The following is a 14,499-nucleotide window of genomic DNA, read 5'->3' as shown; positions in this document are numbered from 1 at the left end:
TGCAAAGGCTGAGCAGCAAATCCCTATTGCACAGACAGAAGACAGAGCTGGTGTGCACAATTTTCAACCATTAGGGAGCATTTGTAAAGGAGATGAGGAACAGTCCTGTAAACAACTGCATATTGTGAGGCCTGAGAGGTCAAGCTAAGATTGTTTTGCAATCCTCATGCTTCAACGCTTACTTTAAACCTTGGGATGATCCTTTTGGTTATACTTGGTGGTTGTGGCACAGGGAAAGGTTCTGGCTTAGCCAGAGCTTAATGCTACAATTTTACCTCCCAAATAAAACTGTAAAGTTCAGGGTGATCAGAGTAGAACCATGTGCTAGTCAGAAAAAGCCAAAGATGGGTCTGAGCCAGTAAAGAAATATCACATTCAATGAATCACTGCCATGCACCCATTTATCAGGTTTTCTTTATTCTAGCATCACTTTTGCATTCCTACTTGTGATAGTAAGTTTTGGAACTCTGGTACATGAGGCAAACTGGAAGATTTTCTTTAAAAAGAAAAAAAAAAAAACAAACAAACAAAAAAAAGACAAATCTAAGCCACAGCAAAGGACAGGACCAACACCAGCCCCTGGGTGCAAACAGCAGTGGACCTGTGGGAAAGCCAAAGCAGATGAGGACACAGCAGACAAAGCACAGATTTCAGCCTTTCATTTGGAAAGTGTGAGATGGGGAAAGGCTAATGCAAAAACTAAACCCCATGGTAACAGGAACATTGCACAGTGCCAGAGACTGACTATCAGAGTGTTCCTGGCAGTCACCTGCACGTTTCTCCCCTGTGGCCGATGGGAATGCTGGAAGCTTCACACAAAGGCTTTACTTGCCTCCCCACAGTGCGCACACTGCTACTCCCCTCTGCACTCACGTACACACTCGTAAGTCCACACACTCCTGTTTTTACACAGACACCATCATGCTCACAGCCGCGCACACACAGCGCACACATCTACAGCTACCTGCTGATGAAATGGATGGACTATGCTGAGACACCCTGCAGACACCGATCCCCAAGAACTACCATGAATAACCGCTCACATGCCTCTCCTGCAGTCCCATCTTCCCACCTGCGTTCCCGGGGAGTGGCTCCCCCTGCATAGGGCCAGCCACACGTAGCCACGCACAGCGACACACGTGCTGACAAGTGGCCACACAAACATTGGCACATACGCAAGATGTTCTGCAGATTGCTGAACCCTGATGGTGTGACAAAGATTTCCCCACTCCCCCTTTCTTCCCAAGCATCATGTATTTAAAAAAAATCCTACTGGAAAGTCCTGGAAGCAATTTGGAGTATGAAATCCTCAAGGGTGCTGACAGAAGAGACCAAGGTGGAGCCAGACCATGAAGACCCTCGGGAAGGTGAGGTGGTTATGGAGCTGGGAAGGAGGCAGGAGGTGTTCCTTGCTGTGGACTGTGAGGGGTCCAGGCTGGATCCAGATCCCACAGGGAGAGTCCTGGCCCAGTACTAGCCTCTAGGTGCAGCACCAGTTCTGGAGGGAGAGCGGATGGAGGGTCCCCAGCTCTCAGAGGTTGGGGGTGAGAGGTCTGGATCAGTCCAGTCCCAGGTCTGAGTCGGACGACGACCTCTCGTCAGCCATGTCGCGGATGGCATTCTCCATGGGGGCCAGGTTGCCACTTGGTGTGATGCCCATGGGCTGGATGACTTGCTCTCTGCAGCCAGGGAGGAGAGGCAGGAAGGTAACAAATTTGCAGCAGACAACACAGGAACAGATAAGTACTACAGCAGAAATGCAGGGCTTGTGGAAACTGCCTGTAGGCAGCCCAGAACAACCCCAGGCCACCACTAAGAATCCCTTTTTAGAAGTGGGGGACAGTTCTAGCCAAAAAACCTCCAGCATGGTGAGGCAATGGCTGGAAGCACAATCCACAAGTGTTGCTATTCTCAGGTTCCCCGGAATAGGCTCAATTTTAGGGTCCTGATCCGTGTGGTACAGGATTGCCAGAGGAAAACTAGCACTGGCATCAGCGTTCCTCTCCCTCCAACACACAACGGAAATACATGGATTAAATGCACTGCCCTTTTCCCTCCCACCCTTGGGAGTGGTCTGAACTCAGCTGGCACTCTGGGTTCCTCTGTGGCACCTATTAATGATGGATGAAAGATGACTGGAGAAAGCACTCCTGCAGGGAAAGGGACTGGTGGCACCGGCTGCCATCTGTCCCCAAAATGCTGCTTCCTACTGAGCAGCTGTTTTCACTAAGCACCTGGCCAAACCTGGTGAGGCAGCGGGTGCTTGGAAACACAGTAGAGGCACATAGAGGAATTTCACAATATAGCATCATGCCAGAGAGGTGTGTGGGACTTGCAGTGCCTTCCCCACATAATGGGGCCCAGCTTAAGGAAATAGTTCCCCATGTACTCCCCTACTCTCTCTTATATCCCTTCAGTTAGTGGTGGCCTTGGGAATACATTCAAAGAAAGGCCTCTGATAAATGTAAATCACAGACACGCAGGTGCTAATGCAGACGTGAATACACACAATTTTCTCGTACCTAGATAATTTGTCAAACATGTTGACTAACTTCATGGCTTCATATTCCTTCTGCTCTTCAGTCATCCCTTCCATAGGGTTGGGTAGTTTCTCCTCAACACGTCCCGTCACAGGGTTAATGCTGCAAGAAGAACAGTGAGGCCAAGGCAAATAAGGGACAAAGCAGAGGAGTGAAAACAGGGCTGTTTAAAAACCTTCTTTGTCTCTACTGAGCAGAGGAACACAACAGCAAGGCTGGTTGTCATTGCTGCTCGTCTCATTAGCCCCAAGTGCTATCGCAGTGCAACATAGTGCTTCTGACATCCTTCTGTATGTCCTATGCCCAGTTGTCCTGTTACAAATCCCTCACATTTCTCTGGTGTGAGCAACATCCCCATCCTGCCAATTCCACAGTGCAGTTTTAAACCAGGTGCACAAGGGCAGATGACACTTATTCCCTCTCCTTAAGTCAGGAGGCAAAAAGGTAATGGAAAAAAAAAAACCAAAACCCAACCTGTAGACCACATTGAACAGGATGCTAGGAAGTATGGGACCTACAGCTGAGCACAGTCCTTGAGCTCTCTCTGCACATCCCTCATCCTCAAGTTACCACCATCCACTAGCAGGGAAAGAAAAAGAAACCACCCAAAACCCCACAAAAAACCAGCTCATTCCAGCAGCACAGGACTCTGGAGATGGAGAGGAGTAATTGGCACTTCCAACCCTGCTACAGGAGGGGACTACCCTTATCCCAGCGCAGAGTAAAAGCCTGCCACTGTACTGAGATGTGCGGATGCCAAGAAAGGGTATAAGATATGGATTAGAAAGAGATATACTGCCACATGCACACCATGAACAGGTCTGGTGCAGAATGGGCTGCAGCTGAAGGAACCCACTTTACTCTAGAGCCTGTGCCCAGCTGTAGGGACCCAATATATGCACTGGTGACCACCCATGCCATGAGCAGCTTGGCCATGGAGGCCAAGGAACAGGTAGAGAGGGTGGAACAGGACAAAGGTAAGGGTGAAACTGCTAAGTAATGCAGAATGAAATATGCATGTGAAAGAGCAGGACAAGGGAGATGGCAGGGAGGCAGATGAAGAAAGGGACAGAGCAGGAGTGGGAAGAAGGTGTAGGAAGAGGGGTGCTATAGAGGGGGAGCAGACTTCTTTACTTGGGCTTTGCCTCTTTATACTCCTCAGTGTCTGTGTCTTCATCTTCTGAGTACTCTCCCTCTTCCCGACCACCAGCCATGAGGCCTCGTGCTGCCAGGAGCCCAGCTGCATTCCCGTAGCCCGTGTACTTCACAAACCGTGACACTGCAGGAAGAAGGGGAGAGAGACCATTCTGTGCTTCCCCTTCTGCCTCTCCAGCCCCATCTGCTCTTGTGTGCCCCAATAGCAAGATCGGTACAAGGCCATGGAGACCCAGAAATGCCAATGCTTCTTTGAACTCTGACAGGGAGCAGTGCTCCCACACTATGCACCAGGAACAGCAGGGACAACACCCACAGGGTGGGGGTCCAAATGCAGGCCAGGTTGTCTCCAGGGTGTTAGGGTGTCCTCCAGCAGAGCTTTTCACTCACCACTGGCAGGAGAGACAGCAACTCCTTCCCACAGAGCACTTGGACACTCTCCACTTTTCCCTACCCAGTGTATCTGGCCCCAGGGAAGACAGAAGTTCCGGTTGGCTGCAGAGGGTCACCCATCCCACGCTCTCTGGCTTGCCCAGAGGCCAAGCTCCATGACTCCCTGTCACCAAATACCACAACAAGTCCCTGCAACTCACCGCTCTCCTTGCAGAGCACGAAGAGGAACTCTGCCGCGCAGTGCTTCACATCAGTGTCGATGTGGGTCATCAAACGCACCAGCTTGTTCCGCAACGAGTTCCCCACCTCTGGCCGATTCCTCACGTCCCGGAGTGGAGGCAGCACCTACAAGGCCACAGTGAGGAGTGATCAGTGGAGCTGGAACAGCAATGGCAGGTCAGACAGGGGAAAACATATGTGCATTTTACAAATCAGCTAAAACTAATAAATCCATAGAACGTGGGAGATGTGGAAAAAATACTGTGGGTACCAAGGGCCTCAACCACTCATATATCAGAACCTAGCAGATAGATAGAGGAGGTCTCTGTCTGGAGGACAGCAATAACCAGGTGGTTTGCTATTCTCCTCTCTGCTCAGTGCAGCACCATTCAACCTTTGGCTGAACTACAGCGTACCTTCGCCTTCAGGAACTTCCTTGTCTGGCGGTGGACTCGGGCACTCTCAGTCAGCAGGTTCAGCACAGGGGTCAAACTCTCCTTCAGCTTGTGTCCCTGCAAAAGTGTCCACAAAACAAACAACACGTTAGTCACACCAAGCTCAACCTGCTTGGCTTGTGGTGAAGTACAGACTGTCGGGAAAACAGATGGATGCTGAAGCTTTCCAGCCTCTGGTACAGGAATTTCAGTGTTTCATCACTGCTCAAACTGCATGGTTTTCCAAGCCCTGTTCTGTGGCACAGCAGTGCTAGAAATACTTGTTTAGGGCATCCAGAGTAGAGAAGTGCAGTGGTAAAATTTGGAGGCCCTTTGGAATAACTCCAGAGACTGAAAGACACAGCCAGCTTGAAAATAATGCAAATTCAGGCTTCCAGAAGCTGCCCACTGGATCACTACTGAGTTGAGTGAAACAGAGAACTGACATTTCAATCGCCCAGCTAATCATCTACTGTTGAAACAATCTCACTACCTTGAGTCCATAAAGCAACAATGCAGTCATCTTCCCAGTTGACAGATGCTGGTTTAGTCCTACCAACCATAAGCTTTGCCTCTGCTAAAAACTGCCCCTTCTATAAAGGGTTATCTCCAAATTAACCATGCCTTGCTGGTGCTCCTGTGGTGTTGGCACTGGGCTTTTCAAGGCTGAATGTAGGCTGAAGGAAAGGTGCCCTGCAGTGAACTTGTGAAAATGAGCAGTGACGAACTCACACAGCAGCCTCGCAACTCACCCTGTCAAGGCGTCGCTCTAGAAAATCCAGCAGGATGCTGACTGCATCCATGTTGACACCCATGTACTCAAGCGAGCCTGGCCGGACTTTCGGGGTCAGGAGGACATCCAGACATTTCAGGGGCAGGTTGCCCAAAAGGTTAACCGTATGACTAAACGTATAAAAGAGAAGAGAAGTGAACACATAGTCATGGATCTTTGTTCACAGTTCTGCAGCTATGCAGAAGTGAAGGTTCGTTACTAACTTCCAGGAGTGCGAGGACCCTGACATCCAAGTTGTCTTTAGACTGCAACCCAAGCTCCTCACACCACTAAAAGGGAGTCAATTAAACTGCTTTTTGGGTAGTTGAACTATTTACTGGGAGTCCAAAGAGATTTCATTGACAACTGAGAAACCATGGATCTTGATACAGAGGTCAAGTAGGACCAATCTGGGTGGCCAAAGGCCTTTCTCCAGGGTCTCCTGCTGCATCACTCCTCACCTTGATGATCAATGCATTCCTTACGTTTCCTTTGACTATAGTTTTCTTGGGGACAGGATGGTGTCACCTGCTCACAGCTGACACCCCTGCACCAATAATGCTGAGCAATGTGACACAGGCAATTTCTCAGCATGGCTCAAGAGACAGACAGTTAATTAAGGCCATCTCATGGACTCTTTAATTAGAGTACCAAACATCTGTTCTGGCAAGTTGCCCACTGAAGTGGGTGGCACTGCTGAGAAGGCCTGAGGCAGGATATCAAATATGGCCCTCGGGGTCAGGCAGGCTTGGAGAAAACACTTCCTCCTGCAGGCTGGGAGGCTGGGGCATTAGCACATATAATTTAACTGCAGGAAGGGCAAGGCTATTTCTGAGTTCTAGCAGCATGAGGAACCTGCAGACCAAACCAAAGATGCCTGCTTGTCAGCAGCAACCTTAGCAATCACCAAACAAGCAGAGGATGTTAATGCCAAGGTCAGGCAGGATCTGCCTTGGGGAGACCTGTTTCTAGTGAAGATCATGACCTAGTTATCTAACAAAGACCTGTGGAACTCCTCTGTCCGGTCCTCTCCATCAGCAGAGATCATGAGGCAGTGGCGCAGGAGGGCACCCAAGTGCCGGTACAAAGCAGCATCTTCCTGGCCCCAAAACAGAAAATTAAAATCTTGATCAGGAAAGGGGATCCTCCACATCCCAGAGTCTGCTGCCCCTGCAGCCCACAGTCCCATCCCTCCCTCCAGCAGCATGACAACAGGGTCTTTAAGTGGAAGTAACTTTCTGATTCTCCTTTTGAGGTCAACACAGTCTTCCTGCTGCCCAGTACCTTTCCCCTCACTCTACAACACTGAGTCAAGGGCTGGAAGAGGCCCCAAAACAGGCCCATGGATTAGCCAGAGATGTTCTTCATCATACCTTCCTTTGACCTTGTCCAGAAGGTGAAAGACTACCAGGCCACACTCAGAAGCAAGTTATCTAGGGGCCACGCTCTGCCACTTGCACAACGGATCATGTCATTAAGAAGGAAAAAAACCAACTTTTAAATTGTAATGCTCTAAAAGTCTTAAGGGTTAGTAATGCAGTGGATAGAGGCAGTGCTCTAGGGAGGAAGATCCAGACACACGAGTCTCTTGCTACCCTTACACGCACCCACAGGCTGCATGAGTGCCAGTACGTAATATGAGGAAATGCAAGCAGAGGAGAAAAACAGTAGTCAAACCACAGCCCAGAGACCTGCAAATGCAGTGGAGTGGGACACCCAGAGGGCTTACCTCATCCACCTCCCTCTTGCTGGAATCAAAGGTGATATTGAAGAGCACTTTCAGGATCTCCATGGCTCGCTCTGTCTCCTGCCGAGGCAAAGGTGGGAGAATTCCCTCCTCGGTGGCAACTTCGTAGGGGTCCATCCACTTTACACCAAGGGTCAGCTCCAGGGTATCTGTCATCAGGCTGATGCCCCTGAGCTCTTGGGCTAGCTGCTGCCGGATGTCCACCCTCAGCGCCGTCAGCAGGAACAGGAGACGCAGGTCAAAGAACTTGACCTCATGTGGAAGGCTCCTCTCGTTGTACAGTTTGATGCGCTTGGCCAGGCCCACCACCAACCGGGCTTCAGCTGTCAGCTCCTGTGCCCTAGGGCTGCTGAAGACAATGTTGCAGAGACATTTGAGGGATTCCAGGATTACATCCAAGTCTGGGACCTCCCGGATGAGCTCCTCTGAGTAATCAATGCCAGCATGCCTGGAGAGGGTCTTCAAGCCTTCCTTGGTGGTGAAAGGGTCAAGGCAGTATTTGTCCCGGGACAGGATGCGGATGCTTTCCAAACATGTGACCTGGCAGGACGGCTGCAGCTCTCTTTCCAGGAACTTGATCAGCAGCTGGGCCATTTTCTGTTCAGTTGGAAACAAGTAATGCCTCATGCACTGACACTTCACAGTGCTCCCCCCCAACCCTGTAATGCTCTGCCCTGGAAAATGGAAGCGTCATCTAGACATGGGCCTGCTAACGGCTCTGGTTCAGGTGTGCGCTCAGCAGCACTCGGGAAGCGTATGGCTCCAGCATCTGATCCTGACTCAGTTCGAGCAAGGACACCCAGCAAGAAACAAAGAACGGCTGGGAGAGCAGATCAGATGTAAAGGGAGAATATGAACAGGCAACTGCTACTACTGCATATTTTAGCTTCATCCAGTTAGGACAGTTCAGGCTAACACAGTTTACTTGACAGCTGCATTAAGCAAAGAGGGCAGGACAAAAACATCCCTTACAGCTTCACTGCAGAGCAGCAACCAACTCAACAGCAGTTCTCTATTCCTGCCCAGAGCCTTAAGATTAGAGAGGCATCTGCTTTGGGTGCTCCAGAAACAGACTGAAAAGGTTGAGAGATGTGTCAGAAAATCACCAAGGGAAGGTAAAAGGACCTAAACGAGGTGAAAAGAGCATGTGACGCCCTAGGAAAAGGAGGTGAAAAGACCTCAGGAGATTCAAATAAGTAGTACCTCCCTAAACCTCAGTGCTGTCTGGAGACCTACTAGCCCAGATCCTCAGTAGGTACAGACTGGCAGAGCTCCACTAACACCAATTCACAAGAGCTGTAAATCTAACCCTTGTGGATAACAGCATTGTATGTGACAGCAAGCAACAGAAGAGTACAAGAGCAAAAGTAATGCTTCACACAACCAAGCACAGCTTGGTTTGAACCTTGTGCAGCAGCACTTCACATTACACCAGTAATCCACTGCATAGACATTCACACCTTGGTGAGGTAAGATCTCACTAGATTTCTCTAACATGACACCATATCAAAGCACATGTCTTTCCATGTGTATTACAAGAGCAAAGGAATCCAAGACTACAAGGTTTGCTATCACCCAGTGTAATTGGCTTAACACAGCCTAATCAGTTTACTTCATAATAATAAAAGGACTGAGGGAAGGAATTAAGAAAGAATGAATTTTAGTCCTTAACAGGAAGCTGAACAAACTTTAACTCAGGAAGTATGCCCCACAGTCACGCCCTTAAGAAGTGAGAAAGTACAGTCATTCCTCTTCTTCCATACAAGGAGACAGAGGCACAGGAATTAAAGATACAGTCATAAGTAACCAAAGCCTCTGACTCAAGTTAAAGAGATTCAGAGACTGTGCCCAGGGCTAAACCTTCCGAAGAACTGAGCACCAGGAACTAGGTGGTGATGCTCAATTCATATTTCATGACTACACCCCAAAAGTGGAGCACCCCAAGGCTGTGCCTGAATTCACAGCCTGTGTGACTGTCCCAGCTCAAACAGCAAGTCAGTGCAAGGCAAAGAGCTCAGATCTTGTGAGATCCCATCCTACACATCAGGCTGTACCTGGAAAAATCTCATGCTAGCATTAGCTGGCAATGGCACAGACAAAAGAGGTCCCGTTCTCCACCCTGGCTGCCTGGTCCACACTTGCTGTGCTAACCCAGGCATTAGCACAATGAACTGGACCACAAAACCAATCCAGCTGGAAAATAATCCAGGAAAAAAAAAAGTTAATTCTTTAGGCAGATCAGCCCACCAGCCACGTGCAGCCATGCAAAGGTCTGCCCTGGCATGAAAGAGCTGCAAGAGTAGAAATGAACAGGCAGGAGCGTTTCTTTCCATTGAGTGCCAGATTACGCCAGCTTAAGTATCTGTTAATATACAGCCTCAGTCAAATCCTGCAGCTGACTCACAGCAAACACACTTACCCTCTAAAGGTTTGCATGTTGCTATGATCTTTGCCTAGCAGACTCATGCCACAAAACACAAAGTATCACACTTTTTATACACCCATCGCTGAGACTATATGCATCACAGAACCCAAAGGGTTTGCTAGTGCTGGAAGGATGCTGAGCTTTATCCTAAAACACCAACTACTGATGGAAAAACTGGAACCAGATGCTCTGAGCACACCATTCCCTAACCACGTTAATGAAAAAAACCACTCATTTCTTTCCCTGTAGGAGCTGCCACCAACAAGCCCTGCTGGACACGAGTACAGAGCAGCAGCAGATTTATGCACCCAACTAGAGGAAGAAAGCAAAGAATGTGCCTACCTTCCTCTCTTCCCGCTCCTCATCGTCAAAGGTGAAGCACTGAGATTTCTGTGGGGGCAAAACAAAATCAATCAAAATAAGTAATAGGTTAAAAATCCACAAAATTGTTTCACCAGCCAGGGGAGGGTCATTCAGCTGGAAAGCAGCAGGTCTAAAAACATACTGCAAAAGCAAGCACATCTTCTCAAGAAGAGTCCCCACCAGCACAGAGGCACAGAATCAGCATGGCAAGGGTGCCACAGCACTTACAGAGGTCTATAGTATTCGTAGGGTTTGTAAGAAGCAGCACAAGCTCCTGAGGAACATGACAAAAGGAAAAATTCACTGCCACTGAGGTTTTTTTGCTTCAGTCCTGCCTTTTCTTTCCAACACTGTTCCTACCTAGGCAATTCCAACTCTGTGCTTCACAAGTAGGGGGAATGAATCTGGTTTGAAAAGCACAGAGATGGACCATGCCATGAGGTCTGAAGTGCTTTCCTTGACCGAGGTCCCCGCTATTCTGCAGGCCCCTCTTTCTCTTTCACCCTTGAAAAACATCTGTGATGAGTACTACCCATTGCCCTCTTCCACTGGCTCTACAGTGGAGGCTGAATGCCATAGGCCAAAGCTCTGCCCATCTGACGGATGGATTTATTTTTAAATACTGCAGCAGTAAAGTGGGTACTCATCACAATCCAAATATCCCGTAATAGCCAGTAATTCCTCTGCTCAGAGACACCACCAAGCTGTGCCAACCCATTTCTCCCCTTGATATTTATTGTTCCTTTTCCTGACCTAAAGAAAGTACCTTCTTCTTGTTACTTCTGAACAGATCATTGTGGTTATTCAGGTCATGTTCTTTAAACACACGAGACCTGATCTCTACACCTCCATCATGTCCCTTAATCAACAGTCCTGGTCTTTGCTCATGGGAAACATTTCTGTGTTTCTCACTATTCTGGCTGTTCTTCGATGGATAGTCTCCTTTCTGGCTACATCTGCTTCCAATGAACTGGACAGCACAGGAGATCACAGGCACCCTGGTGAAAAGTAGCACGTTCCAGTAAATGATACAATCTTCATTTACACCAAGAGAGCACTTGGTCCAAGCTTTGAGAATGAAAATATTTAAAATTTATAAAACACTAATTATATATGTATAGAGTTAGATTTACATATAGAGATATGCAAATATAATTGTATCATAATTCTCCCATCATTTTCTCAGCACTCACTGTCACCTTTTACTGAGTTACACTGGTTACACTTATGGAGCTGCTCAATAATGGTAATTAGTCTTACCACAATCAATCATTCTGTAGCTTGGACTTATCCATGAATTGTGATCACTCAAGAGAAGTGTATCTCACCCATAGGTCTGAACAGCTGAGCTCATCTCCCAATGTATTTATCACCTTACGAGTTGTCCAATTGTCTAACTCTACCTGATTTCCTGCCCAGCAAAGCTCAGGACTGACTGCACCGAGCTTTTGGAGATTGCAGGTGTTCCCTGACTTGCTCACTCTGCAAATGTAGTCTCCTGTGCTGTTCACTGCCTTTTTTACATGCTGCCAACTTCTGTCTGCTTAAAGCAAAAGATACAGTTTGCAAATTAACTGTGTCATAGTCACCAAGATCCCAGGGATGGCTTTGGTCTTTCCAGCCTAGAACAAGCCGTGACGGACAAAGCAATGCTGACCCGCCACTTGAGAAACCTCAGGTGTGGAGGCAGGACAGCTGTACTCCTGCAGTACTGTGCCAGGGGCTGCCCTCTTGTGCTTTAGCACTGTGAGCTGATCCACGCACGGGCTGTTGCGCCACATTATGAGGAACTGGCAGTTCAGTCCTGGAACCAATGTGCTCTCCAGACAACCATGCCACTTGTTCTTTTCCCATCACATCCTCTTTGCGGGCTCCTGTAATCTCATTTGTGTATAATTTTGCCATACCTGTGGCTTTGCTTTAGCTGTGGTTTATTCCTGGCAATCAAAAATTGGCTGCGTATGCAACAATGAATTAAAATACATCCCCAGAAAAAGGATACAGTACCATCAATTTTTACAGTAAAAATGAAGCAAGGAAGTTGCTTAGTTTATTTGCAGTTTCATAATCCTCTTTGATTGCTCCATTTCTTCTAGATGGGCTAGCAAAACCACTGACACTCTTACAAGTTTCCTGATACATCGATAAAGCATCCAGATGGAGGAATTCGACAGAAAATATTGTAGTTTGATGCCTCAAGCTGGTTACACATCAAACTCTGTTTGCACTCCTAATTTCTCCAGCATTACACTTGCTGTAGGTGATGTTAATCCCATGGACTGTCTTTAATAGGGACAGGCTTCTTCTTAGCTAGTATCTCCCCCGTTTCAAAACTGACTGCTGGAAGTAGTTGCACACTCATGCAAAATATTCACAGGTTTTCCCCACTGGCTTCCCACCTACTCAGTGGTGCAGAATGAGTCACGGAGATCTGCAGGGCCAGCCCTACCCTGGTGGAAACCCTCTGAAGGAAATTTCCCTGACAACCAGAGTCTATTTCAAAAGGGAATTACCCCCACAGATAATCTATTGCCACTTTAAGGCTAGAAATGCTTCCACAGCTACTTCCCAACCTTTTTTTTTTTTTTACATTCTATATTCATTATTTACTTCTTATTGTCAGGTTTCAGATCAGGCACCCATATCAAGTTCCAGCAGCCCATCCCTGTCCACCTCTAACGATCTTTTACTTGCAAATCACAACAACCATTTCACCTGCAGCTCCTCCCCACACCTCAGTTTTATTACCTTCAAACCTTGCCTTAACATAAAAGCTCCTCCTACTTGGTCTTCACACTGATGTTTACTTCCCTGCCAGGTTTTACCTGGGATCTGGATAATAATAATAATAATCCCTTCTACATGCTTTACTTCCAGTATACAAAGGAAGGAAGATAAAGAGAGGCTGCTTAGCTGCTTCCTAGCAAAAAAACAAGCAATAAACCATCTAAAAGTAAAAGCTGAAGCAGTCTGTAACATTTTTATGGCAGTAACACGCAAACAGATGCGCTCAGAGGAGACAGACTGGGGACAGCCGGATGGCGCAGAAATCCACAACATGGCCAACCTGCTTCCAGGCTTGTAAACAGCAGCAGCTGACGTCAGGCAGAGGTTTGATGCTCACTCACCTCCTGGTTGTAGATCTGAAGCACCTTGAGAACTGTGTCTTGCTCCCCGCTTTCCACGGTGGCTACCACAGTCCTGAGCTCCATTATCTCAACAGCTCAGCTACAGCAGGAGGTGAAACTGGGAGGAAGGGGAGTGAGGGGAATTCCAGTGCTCCTGGATAATGGTGATGCAAAAGGACCTCGATTCACAGATATCTGAGAGGGAGAGAGAAAGGGGTGGAGAAAGGAAGGAAGGAAAAAAAAACCACACAAAAAACCCCCAAGTGAGACTGCTCACGCTGTTGCATCCATAAAAGCAGAGCAGATGGATAACCCAAGTAAAACCAGCAGCCAGCTTCCTCTCTCTCCCTCTAATCCTCTTCTTCCTCTCTTTGCTTTTCAATGTTTAATATATGCCCTCCCAGTAAAGCACTCAGGGAAAACCTTCCCCCCACCCAGCCAGGGGATTAACATAGAGCAGATAACAGCAGCTCCCTGAAATAGCTCTCTGCCTCCTCCTCCCTGGCTGGCCTGATTTCTGTTACTGCACAGGAGGAAAAAAAAAAAAAAATACCCAGAAACATTCCTGTGGAGTAAAGGAATGAGGGATGGAGAGGAAAGCTAGACAGATAGGAAAGCATCCTCCTGGCTTAAAGTGGAGCTACCTTTCCAGGTGGAAAAGAAAGAGATCATTAGGATCTTGTTGTAGTCGCTGCTCTGTGCGGTCAGTGCCTGAGACAGGCTGTGCATCCGATTATGGTAGATACACTGCACATGCAGTAAAAATGCACGTACAGGGGATGGCTGGCAGCCACGGCTCAAATCATTATACCATTACAGAAGATAATGTGCCTCATGATAATAATGTAAATGAGCAGATGTGCATACAGACGTGGATGATGAGATGATTTTAGACACAGACACAAGTTTAACAGCTCAGAGCTGTGCAAGTCCAAGGTGTTGGAAAGTAACTCCTAATGGTGGAAAATCTAGCAAATTTGAGTACATACGTGAGCTCGTGCATCTGTTTATAGACTCCGTGTAGCTATGTACCACATTCTGCAATATGACTGAGCACTGGTCATACCTAACTACAAGAAACCACACTGCCCCGGGACCCCGTGCCAAGAGCCCCCGGGGTTTTGGGCAATCACACAGGAGCACCAGGTTATCCATCCCCTCCTGCCCCAACCCAGACAAAGAGGGGTCTTCGGGACCAAGGGCAAGCCCTGCATTTCAGAACCCAGAAAACTGCCAGAAAAGATGGACCAGCTCATCTGGGGCAGGCGGCACAGCATCCCCAGCGCCGAGTGGCTGGGGTACCGCACAGACTCCTCTCCATTT

The 14,499-nt window shown here is 48.0% G+C and overlaps 1 protein-coding gene across 2 annotated transcripts in view; it reads right to left on the bottom strand.

The window, feature by feature from the left end:
* Positions 1 to 557: 557 nt before the first annotated feature.
* RIC8A (RIC8 guanine nucleotide exchange factor A) overlaps positions 558 to 14,499 on the bottom strand; it is a 14,194-nt gene continuing 252 nt past the window's right edge. Inside the window, exons 2-11 of one of the 2 annotated variants that reach the window (XM_010568041.1) lie at positions 13,177 to 13,371; positions 10,028 to 10,075; positions 7,243 to 7,857; positions 6,518 to 6,612; positions 5,494 to 5,644; positions 4,724 to 4,819; positions 4,289 to 4,433; positions 3,675 to 3,819; positions 2,523 to 2,642; positions 558 to 1,679 (exon numbers count right to left, since the gene is read on the bottom strand). In XM_010568041.1, the coding sequence (XP_010566343.1) occupies positions 1,559 to 1,679; positions 2,523 to 2,642; positions 3,675 to 3,819; positions 4,289 to 4,433; positions 4,724 to 4,819; positions 5,494 to 5,644; positions 6,518 to 6,612; positions 7,243 to 7,857; positions 10,028 to 10,075; positions 13,177 to 13,260 (1,620 nt within the window). In that variant the 5' untranslated portion in view covers positions 13,261 to 13,371 and the 3' untranslated portion in view covers positions 558 to 1,558. Of the gene's footprint in view, positions 1,680 to 2,522; positions 2,643 to 3,674; positions 3,820 to 4,085; positions 4,159 to 4,288; positions 4,434 to 4,723; positions 4,820 to 5,493; positions 5,645 to 6,517; positions 6,613 to 7,242; positions 7,858 to 10,027; positions 10,076 to 13,176; positions 13,372 to 14,499 lie in introns of those variants that run through there. The other variant, XM_010568042.1, reaches the window with a different exon arrangement.

This window comes from Haliaeetus leucocephalus, unplaced genomic scaffold (genome assembly GCF_000737465.1).
Source record: "Haliaeetus leucocephalus isolate CR32 unplaced genomic scaffold, Haliaeetus_leucocephalus-4.0 Scaffold236, whole genome shotgun sequence".
In the NCBI taxonomy this organism is placed as follows: Eukaryota; Metazoa; Chordata; class Aves; order Accipitriformes; family Accipitridae; genus Haliaeetus; species Haliaeetus leucocephalus.
This window is presented reverse-complemented; position numbering and strand designations above follow the sequence as displayed.